The sequence below is a fragment of the Amaranthus tricolor genome, chromosome 15 (assembly GCF_026212465.1).
Source record: "Amaranthus tricolor cultivar Red isolate AtriRed21 chromosome 15, ASM2621246v1, whole genome shotgun sequence".
Lineage (NCBI taxonomy): Eukaryota > Viridiplantae > Streptophyta > Magnoliopsida > Caryophyllales > Amaranthaceae > Amaranthus > Amaranthus tricolor.
In genome coordinates, this window is record NC_080061.1 from 13,132,036 (window position 1) to 13,151,384 (window position 19,349).

Consider the following 19,349-nt stretch of genomic DNA (forward strand, 5'->3'; position numbering starts at 1 on the left):
AAACTACTAACCTAATACAAAATATCATAGTGTTCATACATAATATTCATAGAAACTTTTAATCGCAAACATGATTAGAAATGCTTGATTGTTGACTGGAAATGAGAGAAAGCCTAGATTGATTCCTTTCAGACCTAGTAGTTGTGTTTCTTGCGGAACCAATGCTTGCATTTTTACTTGGTCTACCTACCTTGGCCTTCGGCGCGCTTGTAGTAGGCTTGGGTGGATTCTTGCAAGTCTTCTTGTAATGACCAAAATTACCACAATTCGCACATTTATTCTTCTTTCCCCTACTAACCAAACTCTCCTTTTTCTTCTTAACATCCCTACCATCATCAGCTTCTGGCTTTCTTTTCTTCTTTGACGGCCTCCCTAGCATATTTCTAAAAGGTGAAGGAAGAGGTTTGGCTAATGTACTTAATGACCATTGTTTATGTCCTGGCATACCATGAAATACTGGAGAATATGTTCTTAAATATGTACTTACGTAATATGCTTCATTGACATAAGGAACAAAATCTAATTTCCTTCTCAAGATACAAGCCATTGCATGTGTACATGGTATTCCCAACAAATTCCACTTGTAGCAAGTGCATTTCATAGTTTGTAGGTTAACCACGTATGTTTCATCATCTTCATCCACTTCAAATTCATACACATCAACCGGTATCACCCTTAACCCCATGACATTCTTACTCAAGTTCTGAATCATTTTAACTACAGAAAGCATCACAAATCCATCAAATCTGCTCAGGCCTTCCCTTTTTGCTGCACACCTTTGCATGACATATCTTCTAATCCATTCCATTAATGAAATTATAGGCTTTCCCTTAGCCTCTCTCAACACATTGTTAAAGGATTCACAACAATTGCTCAGTAACATTCTAGAATTACTCTTTGTTGAAAACGCATGTCTGGACCAGTGGGCACTTGGAATGGTAGCTAAGTACTCGTACGCCTCTATTGATATGTCTTTTAATTGCAGTCATATGTTGTTGGAAATGATACTGCATAACAAAATAAATATATCACTATATGAGCACAACAAAACAATCAATTATATTTGGAAATGATACTTACACTAGTTGTAGCTCTGGCCGCCTTCCAAAATAAATGCCTAAATAGCTCTCCAGAAAATTGCTTTTTAAAGTTTTCCCATATATGTCTACAACAAAATCTAACTTCTGCCTGTGGGACAACATTTTTCAATGCATCTATCAAACCCTGCGCATAAACACTTTTGAGTGAAAATTATGTTCCATGATAATATATATCTAGTTTTATATGTTAAAAGAAAAGGTGATACCTTTTGTCTGTCACTCATAAATGTAATTTCAGTATCCTTGTCTATCACTGAGTTGATGTCGTCAACTAGAAGCGCTAAGAACCATGTCCAAGTATCTGCACTCTCTGTTTCAACCACAGCCCACGCTATGGGAAATATGTTGTTATTACCATCCTTAGCTACTGCACTCAGCAATATTCCAGGATATGGCCCTTTTAAATGTGCTCCGTCAATCCCAATGATACGTCGACACCCAGCCACAAAACCCTCCTTACAAGCTTTTAAACATATATACATCCTTTGAAATAAAGGAGGGGGGAACTCTATCCCAATGCATTTCACTATTGCTGTACTACATGGATTAAACTTTCTTATAGCTTCAGCATAATCCCAAACCCTATTATACTCCTCGTTTGTATCCCCATAAATCATCCTCATGGCAAATCTTTTTGCGTTATAGCACTTGTGATATTTCACTTCACATCCACACTCCTTATTTACTCTTTTTATGAAAGCATTTAAATCCCAACCCGGATTTTCTCTCCAGTCTTTTAAATACTTCTCAGCCAAATACAAAGCAGTAACTTTGTTGTTTTCATGTTGATGTCCACAAGTATGCTCAGGTCTATAAGTTTTAATCTGAAAAGTCTCCTCTTCCCTCAATTTCACAGCATAAATCTTAAATGTGCATTTTTTTTTGTGTACAAGAGCATTTTTTAAACTTTCCTTTCACTCTATTACAACCACACTTATTAAAGCAATAAACACTCACCCTTTTACCACCATTGTGCAAGTAATAGTAATTGTATCCATTTTCAATAGCATGGTGCCTTAAAGCCTTTTTAAACACATTATTAGAAGGAAATTTTAATCCTAAAGAAAGGTTTACCTTACCCTTAAAGTCAACATCAGGGTTGAATACTAGATAATGATTTTCCTTCTCGTCATCAGATCCATCCAAGCTATTTAATTCAACATCAGACTCAACCAATTTGTCGTCAGTATCCTGATAATTGTTCCTAGCTTCCTCATCTGCAAGCTCTCGATTCAATACATCCACAACATCAGACTCAATTCTTGGAGCTCCTTCTTCCAACTAATATCAATGTTCTCAGCAATAAGATCATCAACATTACTGTCTTCATAATCTCCATCACTTAGCTCGACATCACTATCACTATCAACATCACTATCATTTTCTTCAACATTAGATTCAATCCTTAAAGCTTCTTGTTTCTTATCAAAGCATTTTTTTTTGGAAGAAATCACCTTCAATTTGGGCCTGTTATCCTTCTGATGTGGTCCATTAATCCTACAAACTCTACTTTCTAAGGCATTGTCCACCTCAACATTAACCAATTCTTTCTCCCCCAAATCAGTCCCTCCATGTACTACATAAAGATTATACCATCCATCCTTTTCAAGAGACTTCAAAAAATTACTGATTTGACTATCATCAATGATCTCTTTCCTACCATTGAACAAACTACAATTAGTGTTTCTAAAAAAAATTCTACCAACATCTAGACATCCACAATCATTTTTTAATCCAATCAACAATCTCAAAGTAAGCAATTTCATCAACATTAGTCACTAATTTTACCCCACCCCCTTCATACATTGTACTTTGTTCTTTAGTAACAAAAAAACCCCCATGAAATTGTAACACCCTGATATGTTTTCCGATATATTAAATGATTTACTAGTAATATTATTATTATTATTCTTTTTAGAAGAGTATATATTTTTTTTATTATTTTTTTTATTTTTGTTAGTGGGTTAGATCATGAGATTTCAACTTTTAAGGCAATTAAAACCATTTTAAGCCCAAACCTTTTTTCTAACCTATCTTTAATTTCAAAAAAAAAAAAATAAAAGAGGGAATTTGAAAAGGGGTGGCCGGCCATATGGAGGATTTGGGGAAGATTTGTAACTTCCATTTTGGTAATTGGATGGTTAAGGCAATTATCATAATTAAATTTCATAATTCCTTAATTGATTTGTTACCTTACATCCTTTCATTTCAAAAACATTTGCAAGAAAAAAAAACACTCCCTAATGCTCTCTAATCCTCACGCCTAAATCATCAATTGGTTCATCAATTTGGTGTTTTGTTCTTGTGCAATTGTGAGTAATTCTTAACCTAGTTTTATTTTTTAAGTTTTAATTTAAATTTCTATGATTTTTATGTGTGTTATTTTATAATTTATGATTTGTTTATGATTTAAAATTCATGTGTGAAAGTATGATGTATTTTTCTATCTAAATTAATGTATAATTTTTAGGGTTTTAGATATGTTTATATGTGTGTGAAAGATTTGTTTGATGGATGATTGAAAAGTATATATATAAAAAATGGATGCTCATAGAAAAAATGTATGTGGTGTTAGAAATTTATTTATTTTTTTTATTGATTAATAGAAGGAATTTATAATGTTGGTAGGGAAATATACATGTATATATATGATGTGTATGTGTGTGTACATTTGTGTAAAAAGAATTATTTTTTTTGAGGAAAAAAAAATAATTAATTAAAATTTATTTTTGTAGATGATCATGAAAATCATGAAAATTTTTGTAGATTGGAACTTGGCATGATCAAGCTGCATTGAAGTGAGTGATAAATGTGATCCTTAAAGACAAAATGGAAATTTGAAAAAGACGATCAACCACAAAAATCTTGATTGAAAAATCAATTATTGAAAGAATCAGGTACGCACTATTTAAAAGTATATACTGTGAGTGCTCTTATGATTGCATGTTTGATTTGATCAGATTGTAGTAGCATAAAATTTTCATTTATCTTTTATTATCATAAAAATTTTTTCTTCATAATATTAAATATATATATTTATCCAGCATTTTTTTTAAGAAGTGGGAGTTAAATCATCATAGTTCTTCACTAAATTCGTCTGTTTCCATTTCACATTTTGTGTTCATATGCACGAATTAAATAAGGAACTTGAATTACCTAAACACACGTCCCCTCACATGCATTTTATACTCTCTCTCACGTTAAATCCTTCACTTCATCATCAATTGCATTTAACCCCCAAAACCGTCTTCAACCTAGTTTTTCTTTCTCTTGAACTTTCAAACCACCATGAAAACCAAGAATCAAACCCCAAAAATGAAACAACCCACACCTCTTCAAGTCATCTATCCAACACCACTCACTCCTAAAACTGAGTCTTCATCAAGAAAGCAGCAGGACATACCTAATCCTTCTGAAGTGCATGAAAGTTCGAAGCGCAAAGGAGATGCTACAGTGAGGAAATCATCCTCAAAGAGGGCAAAGGTTAATGTTAAGGTATCTGCTGAAGAGATATCAAAAGAAATGATTGTTGGCTTCGGATTGGACAAACAATGGTATGAATCAAAGTTTTTTCCTCAATTTCACGCCATATTGCAAAATCAAGCTTGGGAATCTTTAATGGGAAACTATTGCTGTAACCCAATGTATCCCAACTTAATGCGTGAGTTTGCTTTAAATTTTTCTTTTGACCATGGAATCTGCACTAGTGAAGTAAAGGGGATCAAAATTGAATTTAATAACCTGATTTTAGGAGGATGGTTGGGTGTTCCCTCGACTGGTTTTGATAGATATGTTGTTGGGTCAAAAATTAATTTTTCCGGTATAAATGAGAAGTTGGTGTGGAAGTTTTTAGGGTTGAATGAGAAAAAGGGAAAAGTTAGTCATAATGTGCTATCACCTATGCACAAACTGTTGTACAACATAGTAAGAAGATTCATTTTGCCTCGCACATCCAAAAGAAGTGAGGTTAGTCTTAGAGATGCTACGTTAATCTACTGTCTGGCGAACCACATCAAGATTAATTTTCCTTCTTTAATGATTTGTCATTTAAATGATTGTATTTTTAAAAGGAATGTGTTAGGATATGGTGGACTGTTGACCTGGATATTTAAGAAATTGGGTGTTCCTCTTGATGGTCCAAACTATCCCATGGGTCCAAACAACAAAGTGGGTGTAAAATGTTTGAAAAATTTACGCCTAAGATTAACTGAAAATGGGACCCTTGAGAACATTATTGAACAATCAGAGGACACCAATGAAGAAGAAGAAGTTGAAGAAAATGTTGAGGAGGAGGAAGTAAACAAGGAGGAACAGGAGGAGCCTGTTCCCTCTGCCACTGAGAAGGCAGAAGGGCATTCTGAGGAGGAAGAACAGGAGGAAAACTCTTGTAAGGGGGAAGTAGAGAAGGAACTGGTGAAGGTTGCTGTGGAGGAAGAAAAAAAGAAAAATGAGAAGGGTTCTTCACCTGGTTTGACCCCTAGGAAGAGTAGAAGGCTAGCTTCTAAAGGAAAGAAACCTGTTGTTGTTATTGATGATGACTCTACCTCATACACAACAGCACAACCAAGCCAACCTTCCTCACCTAGACCTGCCACACCGTCATACCATAAACCATCACCACCACAATCACCAATACGACCATCTTCACCACCTAAGTCACCTATACCATCACCATCACCTGTACCCCCTTCACCACATCAAGGTTTAGGTGACACTACAGTTCCCAGTGACCCTCTTACCTCTATTCTCCTGAAACTCAATGATTTGCAGTCAAGCTTCCTTGTGTTTAAAGATGAAATTCGTGTCTCTATAGCCTCACTATCTGCTCAAATGGACCAAATGGAATCACGTTTAGGGGCCAAACTGGACACAGTAGAGGTGGAGACAGAATATGTTGATGATGAAGCTCCTGCAACTTAATTTCTCCTTTTTAATTTCTTCTTATTTGTTGCAACTATCACTCTCATTAAACAATCTTTTTATGTTTTTCATTTTGTACCAGCTGGGGTACTGCTTAATACTCTGAATCATATTTTCTTTTTGTGCTACTTAATATCTGTTATTTTCATCATTGTTGATCATGTTTGCATTCATTGGTACTCGCTTTTAATTTTTGCATCCTTATTCTCTCTTTGACTATAACTATATGTTTAGTGCTGTGGCTTGATTGCTCCAATTCTTTTTGAATGATGTCAAAAGGGGGAATATTTAGCACAAACTTAAATAATGCTTGAGTATGCTTAGTCTGATATACATTTATTCTGTTGAACATTAGGACTGTGGCTATGCTCTATGATCTGAATGCTATATGTTTTACTACTGCATACATGCTCATACATGCTCTGATATGAACTGGATTATATGTGATGATTTATTTGAATTAAGCTTTGATTAGTAATAAGTTTAGCTCTGATATACATACTGAGATACATACTTTGATTGTTATGATTTATATGCTCTGATGATTACTTGAATGCTATGATAAAAGTTCTTACAGTGCTTTAAGTTTTGTTTGGTAAGTTTTGTTTTGTTTTAGTTCTATTTGAAATCTTAAGTTATAAACTACTTCCGATGTTTTGATTATGCTTAAGTTATTTTAAATACTTCTAATTAATAGAGTAATTTGTTTTTAATGTATGCTTGGTAAATTATATTGTAACGAGTTAATTTACTAAGTAATGTAGAGTTGTTTTAATCTCGAACATGCTCTTCAATATTGGTTTTACTCTATTTTGTTTAAGTTTGTTTAAAAAGTTTGTCATCATCAAAAAGGGGGAATTTGTTGGACCTCTTGAGTTTTGATGATGACTACACTTTATTTAAGCGAACATGTTTTTAGAGATTGTGCAGGTCGATATCCGGTCTTGATAATGATCGTTGATAGTACCTATGACTTAGCTTATGGAAACGTACATGTCAAAAGGTTTCAAAAGAGGTTAGGAGAAGCATATCGCTTGGGATGTAAAATGGAGACAGCAGATCTACTGTTCCCAAGTTGGATGTTCTAGCTAAACTGAAGTCTGGAGACAGCACACTGTTCCTAAGCTGAAGGTTGACTACGTTGACTGAAAATTCTGGTTATTATATTTTAATTAGTATTTTTAGTTAATGTATTTAATAAAATTAATTTGTTGCAGTAGTGATTTATTAAATTAATTGGCAAATCGTTTTTCTTAAATAAAATGAATTAACGTCCTTATTTTCTAAGATCCTTTATTTTAGGATCTATTTTTAGTAAATATTGGATTTACTAAAAATAGAATTAGTGGTTGTTGAATGGGTCTTAGCTATCATTCTTGACCGTCCTTATACCTACAAGTTAGCAAGTAACCATTCGTAATAAGCATAACCGTTTCTATTTATAGCAAACACGTTCTAGCAATTAGTACTGGAACAGGAACAGCTATTGAAGAAACTGCTGCTTGAAGGGAACAGAAGACAGCGGTTATTTCTGTCTGGTTTGACTTAATCAAATAACCGTATGGCTGCTTTATCCACATTACTCCCATGATCTTTTGATAATGGAATAATGGATTGGAATATTCCTTATTCTTAGGGATTTTAGCTCTATAAATAAGAGACTCGGTTATTCATAAAAACTTGCCTTAGTATGAGCCATTAAATCATACGTAATTATGGGAGAATTTTTACAAGAAAATTTTGTTTTAAAAATGCCAATTAATTTATAATATTTTCTTGTGCAACTCATTGATTTTATTTTTAGAGAATTTTTATCCTTTGTAAGGGTTTTTGAGAGAATTTGTAATTAGACTCGGGTGAGTCTAAGGGGGAAATTAGATAGCTTTTAATGACGCTAGAGAAGAGATTAGCTTTGAGTAAAGCTAAGGAGAAAGCTTCTAGTGAAGCTAGTGGTGAGAATTAGCTTTTAGTGAAGCTAAGTTTGTTGCTTTGAGTGAAGCAATTTAAGAGAGAAGAGTTGGCCTAGTTGATGCGCTTCAAGTGAAGTAAGATGTTTAATGTAATTGTAACGAGTTGCCTTAAACATAGTGGAGAATTTAGAAATCCCAAGGGGTCGTGGTTTTTCCTTCTATTTAGGCCTAGAAGGTTTCCACGTAAAAATCGTTTGTCTCTTTTAATTATTTCGCTCTAAGTTTAAGCTTTATTTATTTTATTCAATTCCGCAAAAACAGGGCAAAAACGCTTAAACTAGTAACAACAACAATTCACCCCCCCTCTTGTTGCTGTTCCCGTTCCTAATTGAGTCTACAATTGGTATCAGAGCCCTGTTCCCAGTAGATCAGGAAACCCTGAGGGCAGAATCCTGGTGTTGCCGAAAATGTCAATTATGAACGAGCGAATGGAAGAAGGGTATTCTACTCAAAGACCAACCATGTTCGATTGAAAATTCTATAAATAATGGAAAAATAAGATGGAGATCTTTATCAAAGCGGAAAATTATCAAGTTTGGAGAGTAATCGAAATTGGAGACTTTGAGGTAACCACTACTAACTCCAATCATGAAATTGTTCCCAAACCCATTGCCGTATTTGAAAAAGAAGATTTTCAAAAGATAGAAATTAATGCCTTTGCCATAAAGCAGGTATGTTCTTCTAACTCATTTTCTGTCCATCCATCCAAATTGAGTAAAAATAAATTAATAGAGTTGCTAAAGGAGACACAAATTAAACTTAAAAATTGCAATGTTAAGTGTCTCCAATTAGAAAAAGAACTCAAGGTAAGCAAAGACCATATCTCCTATATAAACACCTTTAGATCCGATGTCCAAAACAGATTTTTCGGTTTGTTGGACCAAAACATAATTCTAAAGGAAAATAGAGAGAGAATTAAAAAGGAAAATGTTATTCTTAATATTGAGTTGTCGCAATAGAAATTATTAGGCTTGAATATAGAATTGAATGATGCATCTACTAAAGATATGTGCAATGATTTTCAAAATTTAAAGTTGAATCTAGAATCCAACCGTAACAATGATGATAAGCTTGAATTAAATTCAAGAGAAAAAGGGAAAATCAAAATCTCCCAAATGGATTCAAGATGCAAAAAATAAAAATTCAAAAGGCCTAAATTACTTTAAGAATAACAAGAAGAAAAAGGCTTACGTTGATCTCCCTAGAGACAGAATCTGTTCCTTCGGTGGAGGAACTGGCCATCTGAAGGACCAGTGCACCAAAAGGGAACAGTACACTGTCTCCAACAGAAATTATGTCGATAACATTCTGATTAAGAAAAAAGATTCTTGTAAAATCGACAAGGAACCCAAGACAGCCTGGGTTCCTGTAACTAACAATTTATTTCTTTCAGGTCCAAGTGAGGGGGACACAGCTCATGGTATCTCGACAGTGGGTGTTCCAAGCACATGACGGGTGACAAATCTAAATTTCTCTCACTTGAAGCCTATGATGGGGGAACAGTAACCTTCGGTGACAATATGAAGGGTGAGATAATCGCCAAAGGAAAGATTGGAAGGTCATGTTCCCATGCTATCGATAATGTGTTTTTAGTCGAGAATTTGAAACATAACTTACTTAGCATTTCTCAATTTTGCGATAAAGGTAACTCTGTGAACTTTACTTCTGAACGATGCATAATTTCAAGGAACGACACAGGAGATACTGTGCTCGAGGGAATCAGAAAAGGGAACACTTATGTTGTGGACCTGGACACTGTTCCCAAAACCAGTCTAACGTGTTAAAGTGTTATAGAAGACGACTCACTTCTTTGGCGAAAGCGTCTAGGTCATGCTAGTTATACATTGATTAATACATTAAGATCAAAAGACCTAGTTAGAGGATTACCAGCTATAAAATTCCTTAAGGATAAAATTTGTGATCCTTGTGCCAAAGGAAAACAAGTGAGATCATCTTTTAAATCAAAGAATATTGTGACCACCACTAAACCACTTGAATTATTACATATGGATCTATGTGGACCTATGAGAACCCAAAGCCAGAGTGGCAAAAGATATGTGTTTGTTATTGTTGATAATTATAGTAGATTTACTTGGATTTTATTTTTAGTTAGTAAAGATGAAGCCTTTAATGAGTTTGTTTCTTTCGCTAACAAAATACAAAAATCTACCATTAATCAAATTATTCACATAAGGTCAGATCATGGAAGAGATTTCGAAAATTCAAGTTTCATGAATTATTGCAATGAGCATGGATTAAGTCATAATTTTTCGGCACCACGAACACCACAACAAAATGGTGTAGTAAAAAGGAAAAATAGAACTTTAGAGGAAATGGCTAGAACCATGTTAATTGCTAGTTGTCTACCTAGAAATTTTTGGGCCGAAGTTGTTAATACTGCATGTTATATTTTGAATCGTGTATTAATAAGACCAATCACTTCAAAGACACCTTATGAATTGCTTAAAGGTGTTAAACCAAATATCTCCTATTTTCGTGTGTTTGGATGCAAATGTTTTGTACATGTTAATGGAAAACGAAATATAGGTAAATTTGATGAAAGAAGTGATGAAGCAGTATTTCTTGGCTATTCATCTCAAAGTAAGGCATATAGAGTTTATAACAAAAGAACAATGAGTGTGGAAGAATCCGTTCACATAATTTTCGATGAAACTAACTTTTTGTCAAGTGAACAGGATACAAATAATTTTAAGATAGGTCTTGCAAATCTAGAGAATGATGAAGAAGAAATGAAAATGCAAGATCAAGGAACAGCAGGTGAACAACTGATCCCAGAAGAGGCAGAAAGGAACGATCTTGATCAGGAACAGCTAGTACTTCAGAACCAACAGACTGTTCCCAATCCAGCTGTTCCCACAGATGAGCAGAACAATCCAGTAGCTGAACAGAATGTTAATCAAGCTGATGAACCAGAACATGCTACTGTTCCCACAAGAGATTTTGTGCCAAAACCTTGGAGATATCAAAAATACCATCCTCTTGATTTGATTATAAGTGATTTGAATAAGGGAACACAAACCAGATCTCAACTGAGAAACTTTTGTGCACACTTTACGTTCCTATCATCACTTGAACCCAAAAATCATGAAGAAGCTCTAAAGGATTCCGAATGGATAGTAGCCATGCAAGATGAATTAAATGAATTTGAAAGAAATAAAGTGTGGCACTTAGAACCCAAACCAAAAGGCAAGAAGGTAATTGGTTTGAAATGGGTATTTCGGAATAAGCTAGATGAGCATGGAATAATTGTTAGAAACAAAGCAAGACTCGTGGTCAAAGGGTACAATCAACAAGAAGGTATTGATTATACTGAGACATTTGCTCCGGTAGCAAGGTTAGAGGCTATTAGAATTTTAATTTCTTTTGCTGCATTTATGAACTTTAAGTTATATCAAATGGATGTGAAATGTGCTTTCTTAAATGGTTTTCTTGATGAAGAAGTTTTTGTTGGACAACCCCCAGGCTTTGAAATTACCTCTTGTCTTGATCATGTCTACAAGCTTGATAAAGCTCTTTATGGCTTGAAACAAGCTCCTAGGCAATGGTATGAAAGACTATCAAAGTTTTTGATTCAAAATGACTTTGTAAGAGGCAAAATTGACAAAACCTTATTCTTTAAGAATAGTGGTTCGGATATTTTAGTTGTTCAAATATATGTTGATGATATTATCTTTGGAGCCACCAATGAACTGTTGTGTAAAGAATTTGCTAACCTAATGAGCACTGAATTTGAAATGAGCATGATGGGAGAATTAAATTTCTTTCTTGGTTTGCAAATTAAACAAACTGCTAATGGTATCTTTATTCATCAACAAAAATACATCAAAGAACTTCTTAAGAAATATGGACTAAACAATGCTAAAACCAACCATACACCTATGGCTACAAATGTTAGATTAGATGAAGACCCAAATGGAACAAATATTGATTAAACTATGTATAGAGGCATGATTGGCTCTTTATTATATCTAACTGCTAGTAGACCCGATATTGCTTTTAGTGTTGGTTTATGTGCTAGATTTCAATCCAATCCTAATGAATCACATCTCACTGCAGTTAAACGAATTCTAAGATATTTGAAGGGAACAGACGACTTGTCCTTATTTTATCCTAAAAGTGATGTTTTTGATTTAAAAGGTTTTAGTGATGCAGATTATGCAGGTGATCTAGTTAATAGAAAAAGCACGTCAGGTATGGTACAATTTCTTGGCTCTTGTTTAGTTTCATGGAGTTCCAAGAAACAAAACACTGTTGCATTATCCACTACCGAAGCTGAATACGTAGCAGCAGCAGCTTGCTGTTCCCAAATGCTTTGGATAAAACAGCAGCTAAGAGATTTTGGTATTAAATTTGAATGTGTTTCTATTTATTGTGATAATACCAGTGCCATATGCATATCTAAAGATCCAGTGCATCATTCAAGAGTAAAACACATACACATTAGGCATCATTTTCTTAAGGATAATGTTGAAAATGAAAATATTATTTTAAAGCATGTAAACACAAACGAGCAAATAGTAGATATCATGATTAAACCGCTTCCAAGGGAACAACATGAGAAAATGAGATTGGAACTTGGCATGATCAAGCTGCATTGAAGTGAGTGATAAATGTGATCCTTAAAGACAAAATGGAAATTTGAAAAAGACGATCAACCACAAAAATCTTGATTGAAAAATCAATTATTGAAAGAATCAGGTACGCACTATTTAAAAGTATATACTGTGAGTGCTCTTATGATTGCATGTTTGATTTGATCAGATTGTAGTAGCATAAAATTTTCATTTATCTTTTATTATCATAAAAATTTTTTCTTCATAATATTAAATATATATATTTATCCAGCATTTTTTTTAAGAAGTGGGAGTTAAATCATCATAGTTCTTCACTAAATTCGTCTGTTTCCATTTCACATTTTGTGTTCATATGCACGAATTAAATAAGGAACTTGAATTACCTAAACACACGTCCCCTCACATGCATTTTATACTCTCTCTCACGTCAAATCCTTCACTTCATCATCAATTGCATTTAACCCCCAAAACCGTCTTCAACCTAGTTTTTCTTTCTCTTGAACTTTCAAACCACCATGAAAACCAAGAATCAAACCCCAAAAATGAAACAACCCACACCTCTTCAAGTCATCTATCCAACACCACTCACTCCTAAAACTGAGTCTTCATCAAGAAAGCAGCAGGACATACCTAATCCTTCTGAAGTGCATGAAAGTTCGAAGCGCAAAGGAGATGCTACAGTGAGGAAATCATCCTCAAAGAGGGCAAAGGTTAATGTTAAGGTATCTGCTGAAGAGATATCAAAAGAAATGATTGTTGGCTTCGGATTGGACAAACAATGGTATGAATCAAAGTTTTTTCCTCAATTTCACGCCATATTGCAAAATCAAGCTTGGGAATCTTTAATGGGAAACTATTGCTGTAACCCAATGTATCCCAACTTAATGCGTGAGTTTGCTTTAAATTTTTCTTTTGACCATGGAATCTGCACTAGTGAAGTAAAGGGGATCAAAATTGAATTTAATAACCTGATTTTAGGAGGATGGTTGGGTGTTCCCTCGACTGGTTTTGATAGATATGTTGTTGGGTCAAAAATTAATTTTTCCGGTATAAATGAGAAGTTGGTGTGGAAGTTTTTAGGGTTGAATGAGAAAAAGGGAAAAGTTAGTCATAATGTGCTATCACCTATGCACAAACTGTTGTACAACATAGTAAGAAGATTCATTTTGCCTCGCACATCCAAAAGAAGTGAGGTTAGTCTTAGAGATGCTACGTTAATCTACTGTCTGGCGAACCACATCAAGATTAATTTTCCTTCTTTAATGATTTGTCATTTAAATGATTGTATTTTTAAAAGGAATGTGTTAGGATATGGTGGACTGTTGACCTGGATATTTAAGAAATTGGGTGTTCCTCTTGATGGTCCAAACTATCCCATGGGTCCAAACAACAAAGTGGGTGTAAAATGTTTGAAAAATTTACGCCTAAGATTAACTGAAAATGGGACCCTTGAGAACATTATTGAACAATCAGAGGACACCAATGAAGAAGAAGAAGTTGAAGAAAATGTTGAGGAGGAGGAAGTAAACAAGGAGGAACAGGAGGAGCCTGTTCCCTCTGCCACTGAGAAGGCAGAAGGGCATTCTGAGGAGGAAGAACAGGAGGAAAACTCTTGTAAGGGGGAAGTAGAGAAGGAACTGGTGAAGGTTGCTGTGGAGGAAGAAAAAAAGAAAAATGAGAAGGGTTCTTCACCTGGTTTGACCCCTAGGAAGAGTAGAAGGCTAGCTTCTAAAGGAAAGAAACCTGTTGTTGTTATTGATGATGACTCTACCTCATACACAACAGCACAACCAAGCCAACCTTCCTCACCTAGACCTGCCACACCGTCATACCATAAACCATCACCACCACAATCACCAATACGACCATCTTCACCACCTAAGTCACCTATACCATCACCATCACCTGTACCCCCTTCACCACATCAAGGTTTAGGTGACACTACAGTTCCCAGTGACCCTCTTACCTCTATTCTCCTGAAACTCAATGATTTGCAGTCAAGCTTCCTTGTGTTTAAAGATGAAATTCGTGTCTCTATAGCCTCACTATCTGCTCAAATGGACCAAATGGAATCACGTTTAGGGGCCAAACTGGACACAGTAGAGGTGGAGACAGAATATGTTGATGATGAAGCTCCTGCAACTTAATTTCTCCTTTTTAATTTCTTCTTATTTGTTGCAACTATCACTCTCATTAAACAATCTTTTTATGTTTTTCATTTTGTACCAGCTGGGGTACTGCTTAATACTCTGAATCATATTTTCTTTTTGTGCTACTTAATATCTGTTATTTTCATCATTGTTGATCATGTTTGCATTCATTGGTACTCGCTTTTAATTTTTGCATCCTTATTCTCTCTTTGACTATAACTATATGTTTAGTGCTGTGGCTTGATTGCTCCAATTCTTTTTGAATGATGTCAAAAGGGGGAATATTTAGCACAAACTTAAATAATGCTTGAGTATGCTTAGTCTGATATACATTTATTCTGTTGAACATTAGGACTGTGGCTATGCTCTATGATCTGAATGCTATATGTTTTACTACTGCATACATGCTCATACATGCTCTGATATGAACTGGATTATATGTGATGATTTATTTGAATTAAGCTTTGATTAGTAATAAGTTTAGCTCTGATATACATACTGAGATACATACTTTGATTGTTATGATTTATATGCTCTGATGATTACTTGAATGCTATGATAAAAGTTCTTACAGTGCTTTAAGTTTTGTTTGGTAAGTTTTGTTTTGTTTTAGTTCTATTTGAAATCTTAAGTTATAAACTACTTCCGATGTTTTGATTATGCTTAAGTTATTTTAAATACTTCTAATTAATAGAGTAATTTGTTTTTAATGTATGCTTGGTAAATTATATTGTAACGAGTTAATTTACTAAGTAATGTAGAGTTGTTTTAATCTCGAACATGCTCTTCAATATTGGTTTTACTCTATTTTGTTTAAGTTTGTTTAAAAAGTTTGTCATCATCAAAAAGGGGGAATTTGTTGGACCTCTTGAGTTTTGATGATGACTACACTTTATTTAAGCGAACATGTTTTTAGAGATTGTGCAGGTCGATATCCGGTCTTGATAATGATCGTTGATAGTACCTATGACTTAGCTTATGGAAACGTACATGTCAAAAGGTTTCAAAAGAGGTTAGGAGAAGCATATCGCTTGGGATGTAAAATGGAGACAGCAGATCTACTGTTCCCAAGTTGGATGTTCTAGCTAAACTGAAGTCTGGAGACAGCACACTGTTCCTAAGCTGAAGGTTGACTACGTTGACTGAAAATTCTGGTTATTATATTTTAATTAGTATTTTTAGTTAATGTATTTAATAAAATTAATTTGTTGCAGTAGTGATTTATTAAATTAATTGGCAAATCGTTTTTCTTAAATAAAATGAATTAACGTCCTTATTTTCTAAGATCCTTTATTTTAGGATCTATTTTTAGTAAATATTGGATTTACTAAAAATAGAATTAGTGGTTGTTGAATGGGTCTTAGCTATCATTCTTGACCGTCCTTATACCTACAAGTTAGCAAGTAACCATTCGTAATAAGCATAACCGTTTCTATTTATAGCAAACACGTTCTAGCAATTAGTACTGGAACAGGAACAGCTATTGAAGAAACTGCTGCTTGAAGGGAACAGAAGACAGCGGTTATTTCTGTCTGGTTTGACTTAATCAAATAACCGTATGGCTGCTTTATCCACATTACTCCCATGATCTTTTGATAATGGAATAATGGATTGGAATATTCCTTATTCTTAGGGATTTTAGCTCTATAAATAAGAGACTCGGTTATTCATAAAAACTTGCCTTAGTATGAGCCATTAAATCATACGTAATTATGGGAGAATTTTTACAAGAAAATTTTGTTTTAAAAATGCCAATTAATTTATAATATTTTCTTGTGCAACTCATTGATTTTATTTTTAGAGAATTTTTATCCTTTGTAAGGGTTTTTGAGAGAATTTGTAATTAGACTCGGGTGAGTCTAAGGGGGAAATTAGATAGCTTTTAATGAAGCTAGAGAAGAGATTAGCTTTGAGTAAAGCTAAGGAGAAAGCTTCTAGTGAAGCTAGTGGTGAGAATTAGCTTTTAGTGAAGCTAAGTTTGTTGCTTTGAGTGAAGCAATTTAAGAGAGAAGAGTTGGCCTAGTTGATGCGCTTCAAGTGAAGTAAGATGTTTAATGTAATTGTAACGAGTTGCCTTAAACATAGTGGAGAATTTAGAAATCCCAAGGGGTCGTGGTTTTTCCTTCTATTTAGGCCTAGAAGGTTTCCACGTAAAAATCGTTTGTCTCTTTTAATTATTTCGCTCTAAGTTTAAGCTTTATTTATTTTATTCAATTCCGCAAAAACAGGGCAAAAACGCTTAAACTAGTAACAACAACAATTCACCCCCCCTCTTGTTGCTGTTCCCGTTCCTAATTGAGTCTACAAAAGCATTGAAATTTATATTTTTGTGATAAAAAAAATGAAAATGACAAGATCCCGTAGGTTTTGAAAATGGTGAAAAAAAATGTGTTTTTGGAACATTTTTGGCTTTGAAATTAAGTTAAAAATACTTATACTATGTTATAAATTATGGAAATTTGTACCCGGGGGTTTTGACGCCTTCCGGACGCAACGGTGAAGTCGGATTTTCAGTTTGATAGTTTTAAGTTGTGTTTCTAGACAGATTATGTATGCTGTCCTGTTTTGTGTATTTACCATGTTATAGTATGTGATGGATGTTCATGTTGTGTGTGGTATTCTAGGTATAGGTGTAATTCTATATGTGTTTTATGGATGATTTGAGGAAAATGTGTATGTGTGCTTATTTCCCGAATACGATTGAACCTTGTAGGAAATCGATTCATGACTGGGAATTGATTAAGACGCTTGTGAGTTGGTTATCTTGCTTAAGGTATGTACACGCAGCGAAGTTCGCATTTAGTCCGATGTATCATATAATAATGGTATACAAAAGTAAAGCATGGATATATATAGTATGAATAATGTTATCTTTCCGAATAAATAATTTTGATACACTGTTTGGTAAGCAGAGGTAGTATGACCTCACTAACCTTAAAAGTGGACGTAGTATGACGTCAATTGGTGGAAATGAATTACTCGCGGTATATGGGGGCATTATGAGCCACCGCGGGGGTATGCATACTTAACCATAGGCACCGAAGTAAGGCGAGTGTCTATGGTAAAGACTTGCTCAGGGGTTAGCTCCCCCTAATGTAATGTCTCACTTATGGAGATTGGAGTTGTACCGGCAGTATGGCTGGATAGTACAGCAGTATGGCTGACTAATCTTTATATGAAAATAATTATTCTTTATTAGCATGATCGCAGCGTACTTTTCTGTGAATTGACAGCTATTAAATTAAAACTTTCTCTTGTTGTTATTATTTATTTGGTATGCGACGTTTGCTGACGTGTACTTTTGGTCTTAACGACCCTGCGATGATGTTGTTTCCTGTCTGGGCAATGACTAGCAGTAAGTTAAGTTGCAGGTCTGGGGAGTGAGGATTGACCCTTGGAGAAATAAATCATTAGGATATAGAAGTCTTGATAAGAACTTCTAATTAAGTTTAAAGAACATTTGGTTTTATGAGGCGATTTTCGTTCTCAAGTTGTAATAAGTAGATTTAACTTTTCGTTCTTATCCGCTGCTAAGAATTTCTTATATCTAGTAGTTCATAATAACACTAATAGAACTCGATCCGCAAGTTTCCCTTAACTTCAAATCCGTTTTAACTGCCTTCTAACATCCCGGTTTGACTCGGACAATACTTATTTCGTATTGTCATCTTGTCTTTTCGTATGACCCGAGTTATTCCGAGATGTTACAACTGGTATCAGAGCGGGAGTTTTATTTAGTGTTGTTTATCTATATCGATTTTCGTTCTCATAGATAACTTTGATGTGTGCATGATAGAATTTCTGTGTTTATATCTCTGATGCTCTGATTTATCTATCCTTGTCTTATCTTAGAAATTAATTGTCTCGTTTTCTTTCTTTGTGAGTCCAGAAGTTCGATTTTTACTTTTCTTTAATGGATAAAGGAAAAAGACCGGCCGAGGAAGGAATTAATACCCGAGAGGGACCCTGGAGAGCTTTAGTTAATGCCCCAACCTGGGTAGAAATAGAGGCTCTGGGAATTTGGGACAGAAAAGAGGGAGAAAGCGATTTGGATTACACCCGACGAATGGAAATGATTTACAAGAGATCCAAACAAGTGTATGAAAGGATAATGGACGAATAGATGATTGTACGGAAAGAGAGGAGTGAACAGTTACACCTAGAACTTGACAGAAGGGTAAGAGCAGTGGAAACTGTGGGTCGGGACAGATTTGACGTTCCAGAGTCTAGTGGGGCTAGGACAAATATTATTGAGGAGGTTGTTCCCGTAGTAAACCCAAACTCAGTGTTACTAATAAACTTCGACGAGTTGGATTTCGAGGAGGATCCCGAGGAGGATCCAGAAGAGGACCCGGAGGAGGACCCCGATGAGGACCCAGAAGAAGAATTTGAGGAGGATTTCTAGGAAAATTTTGATGAGGAACAGGAAGAAATTATGGAGGAAGATTCCTTAGGAGTGGTAGAAGAACCTTATGAGGATAACTTGGGAGATGGATATAATGCTGATGAGGAGGGGGGAATAGCTGATAGAGATGAAATTATGAGCGATACTGATAGCGAGGTAGTTATTCTAGGGGGTTGGCCGGTGAGGCGAGAAGATCTCACGAGTGAGGA

The 19,349-nt window shown here is 34.8% G+C and overlaps 1 protein-coding gene across 2 annotated transcripts in view; it reads right to left on the reverse strand.

Annotated features, from left to right (window-relative positions):
- Positions 1 to 869: 869 nt before the first annotated feature.
- LOC130800674 (uncharacterized) overlaps positions 870 to 19,349 on the reverse strand; it is a 37,687-nt gene continuing 19,207 nt past the window's right edge. For both annotated transcript variants that reach the window (XM_057664263.1, XM_057664264.1), the window contains exons 5-7: positions 1,307 to 2,756; positions 1,081 to 1,224; positions 870 to 1,007 (exon numbers count right to left, since the gene is read on the reverse strand). In XM_057664263.1, the coding sequence (XP_057520246.1) occupies positions 891 to 1,007; positions 1,081 to 1,224; positions 1,307 to 1,723 (678 nt within the window). In that variant the 5' untranslated portion in view covers positions 1,724 to 2,756 and the 3' untranslated portion in view covers positions 870 to 890. The remainder of the gene's footprint in view (positions 1,008 to 1,080; positions 1,225 to 1,306; positions 2,757 to 19,349) is intronic.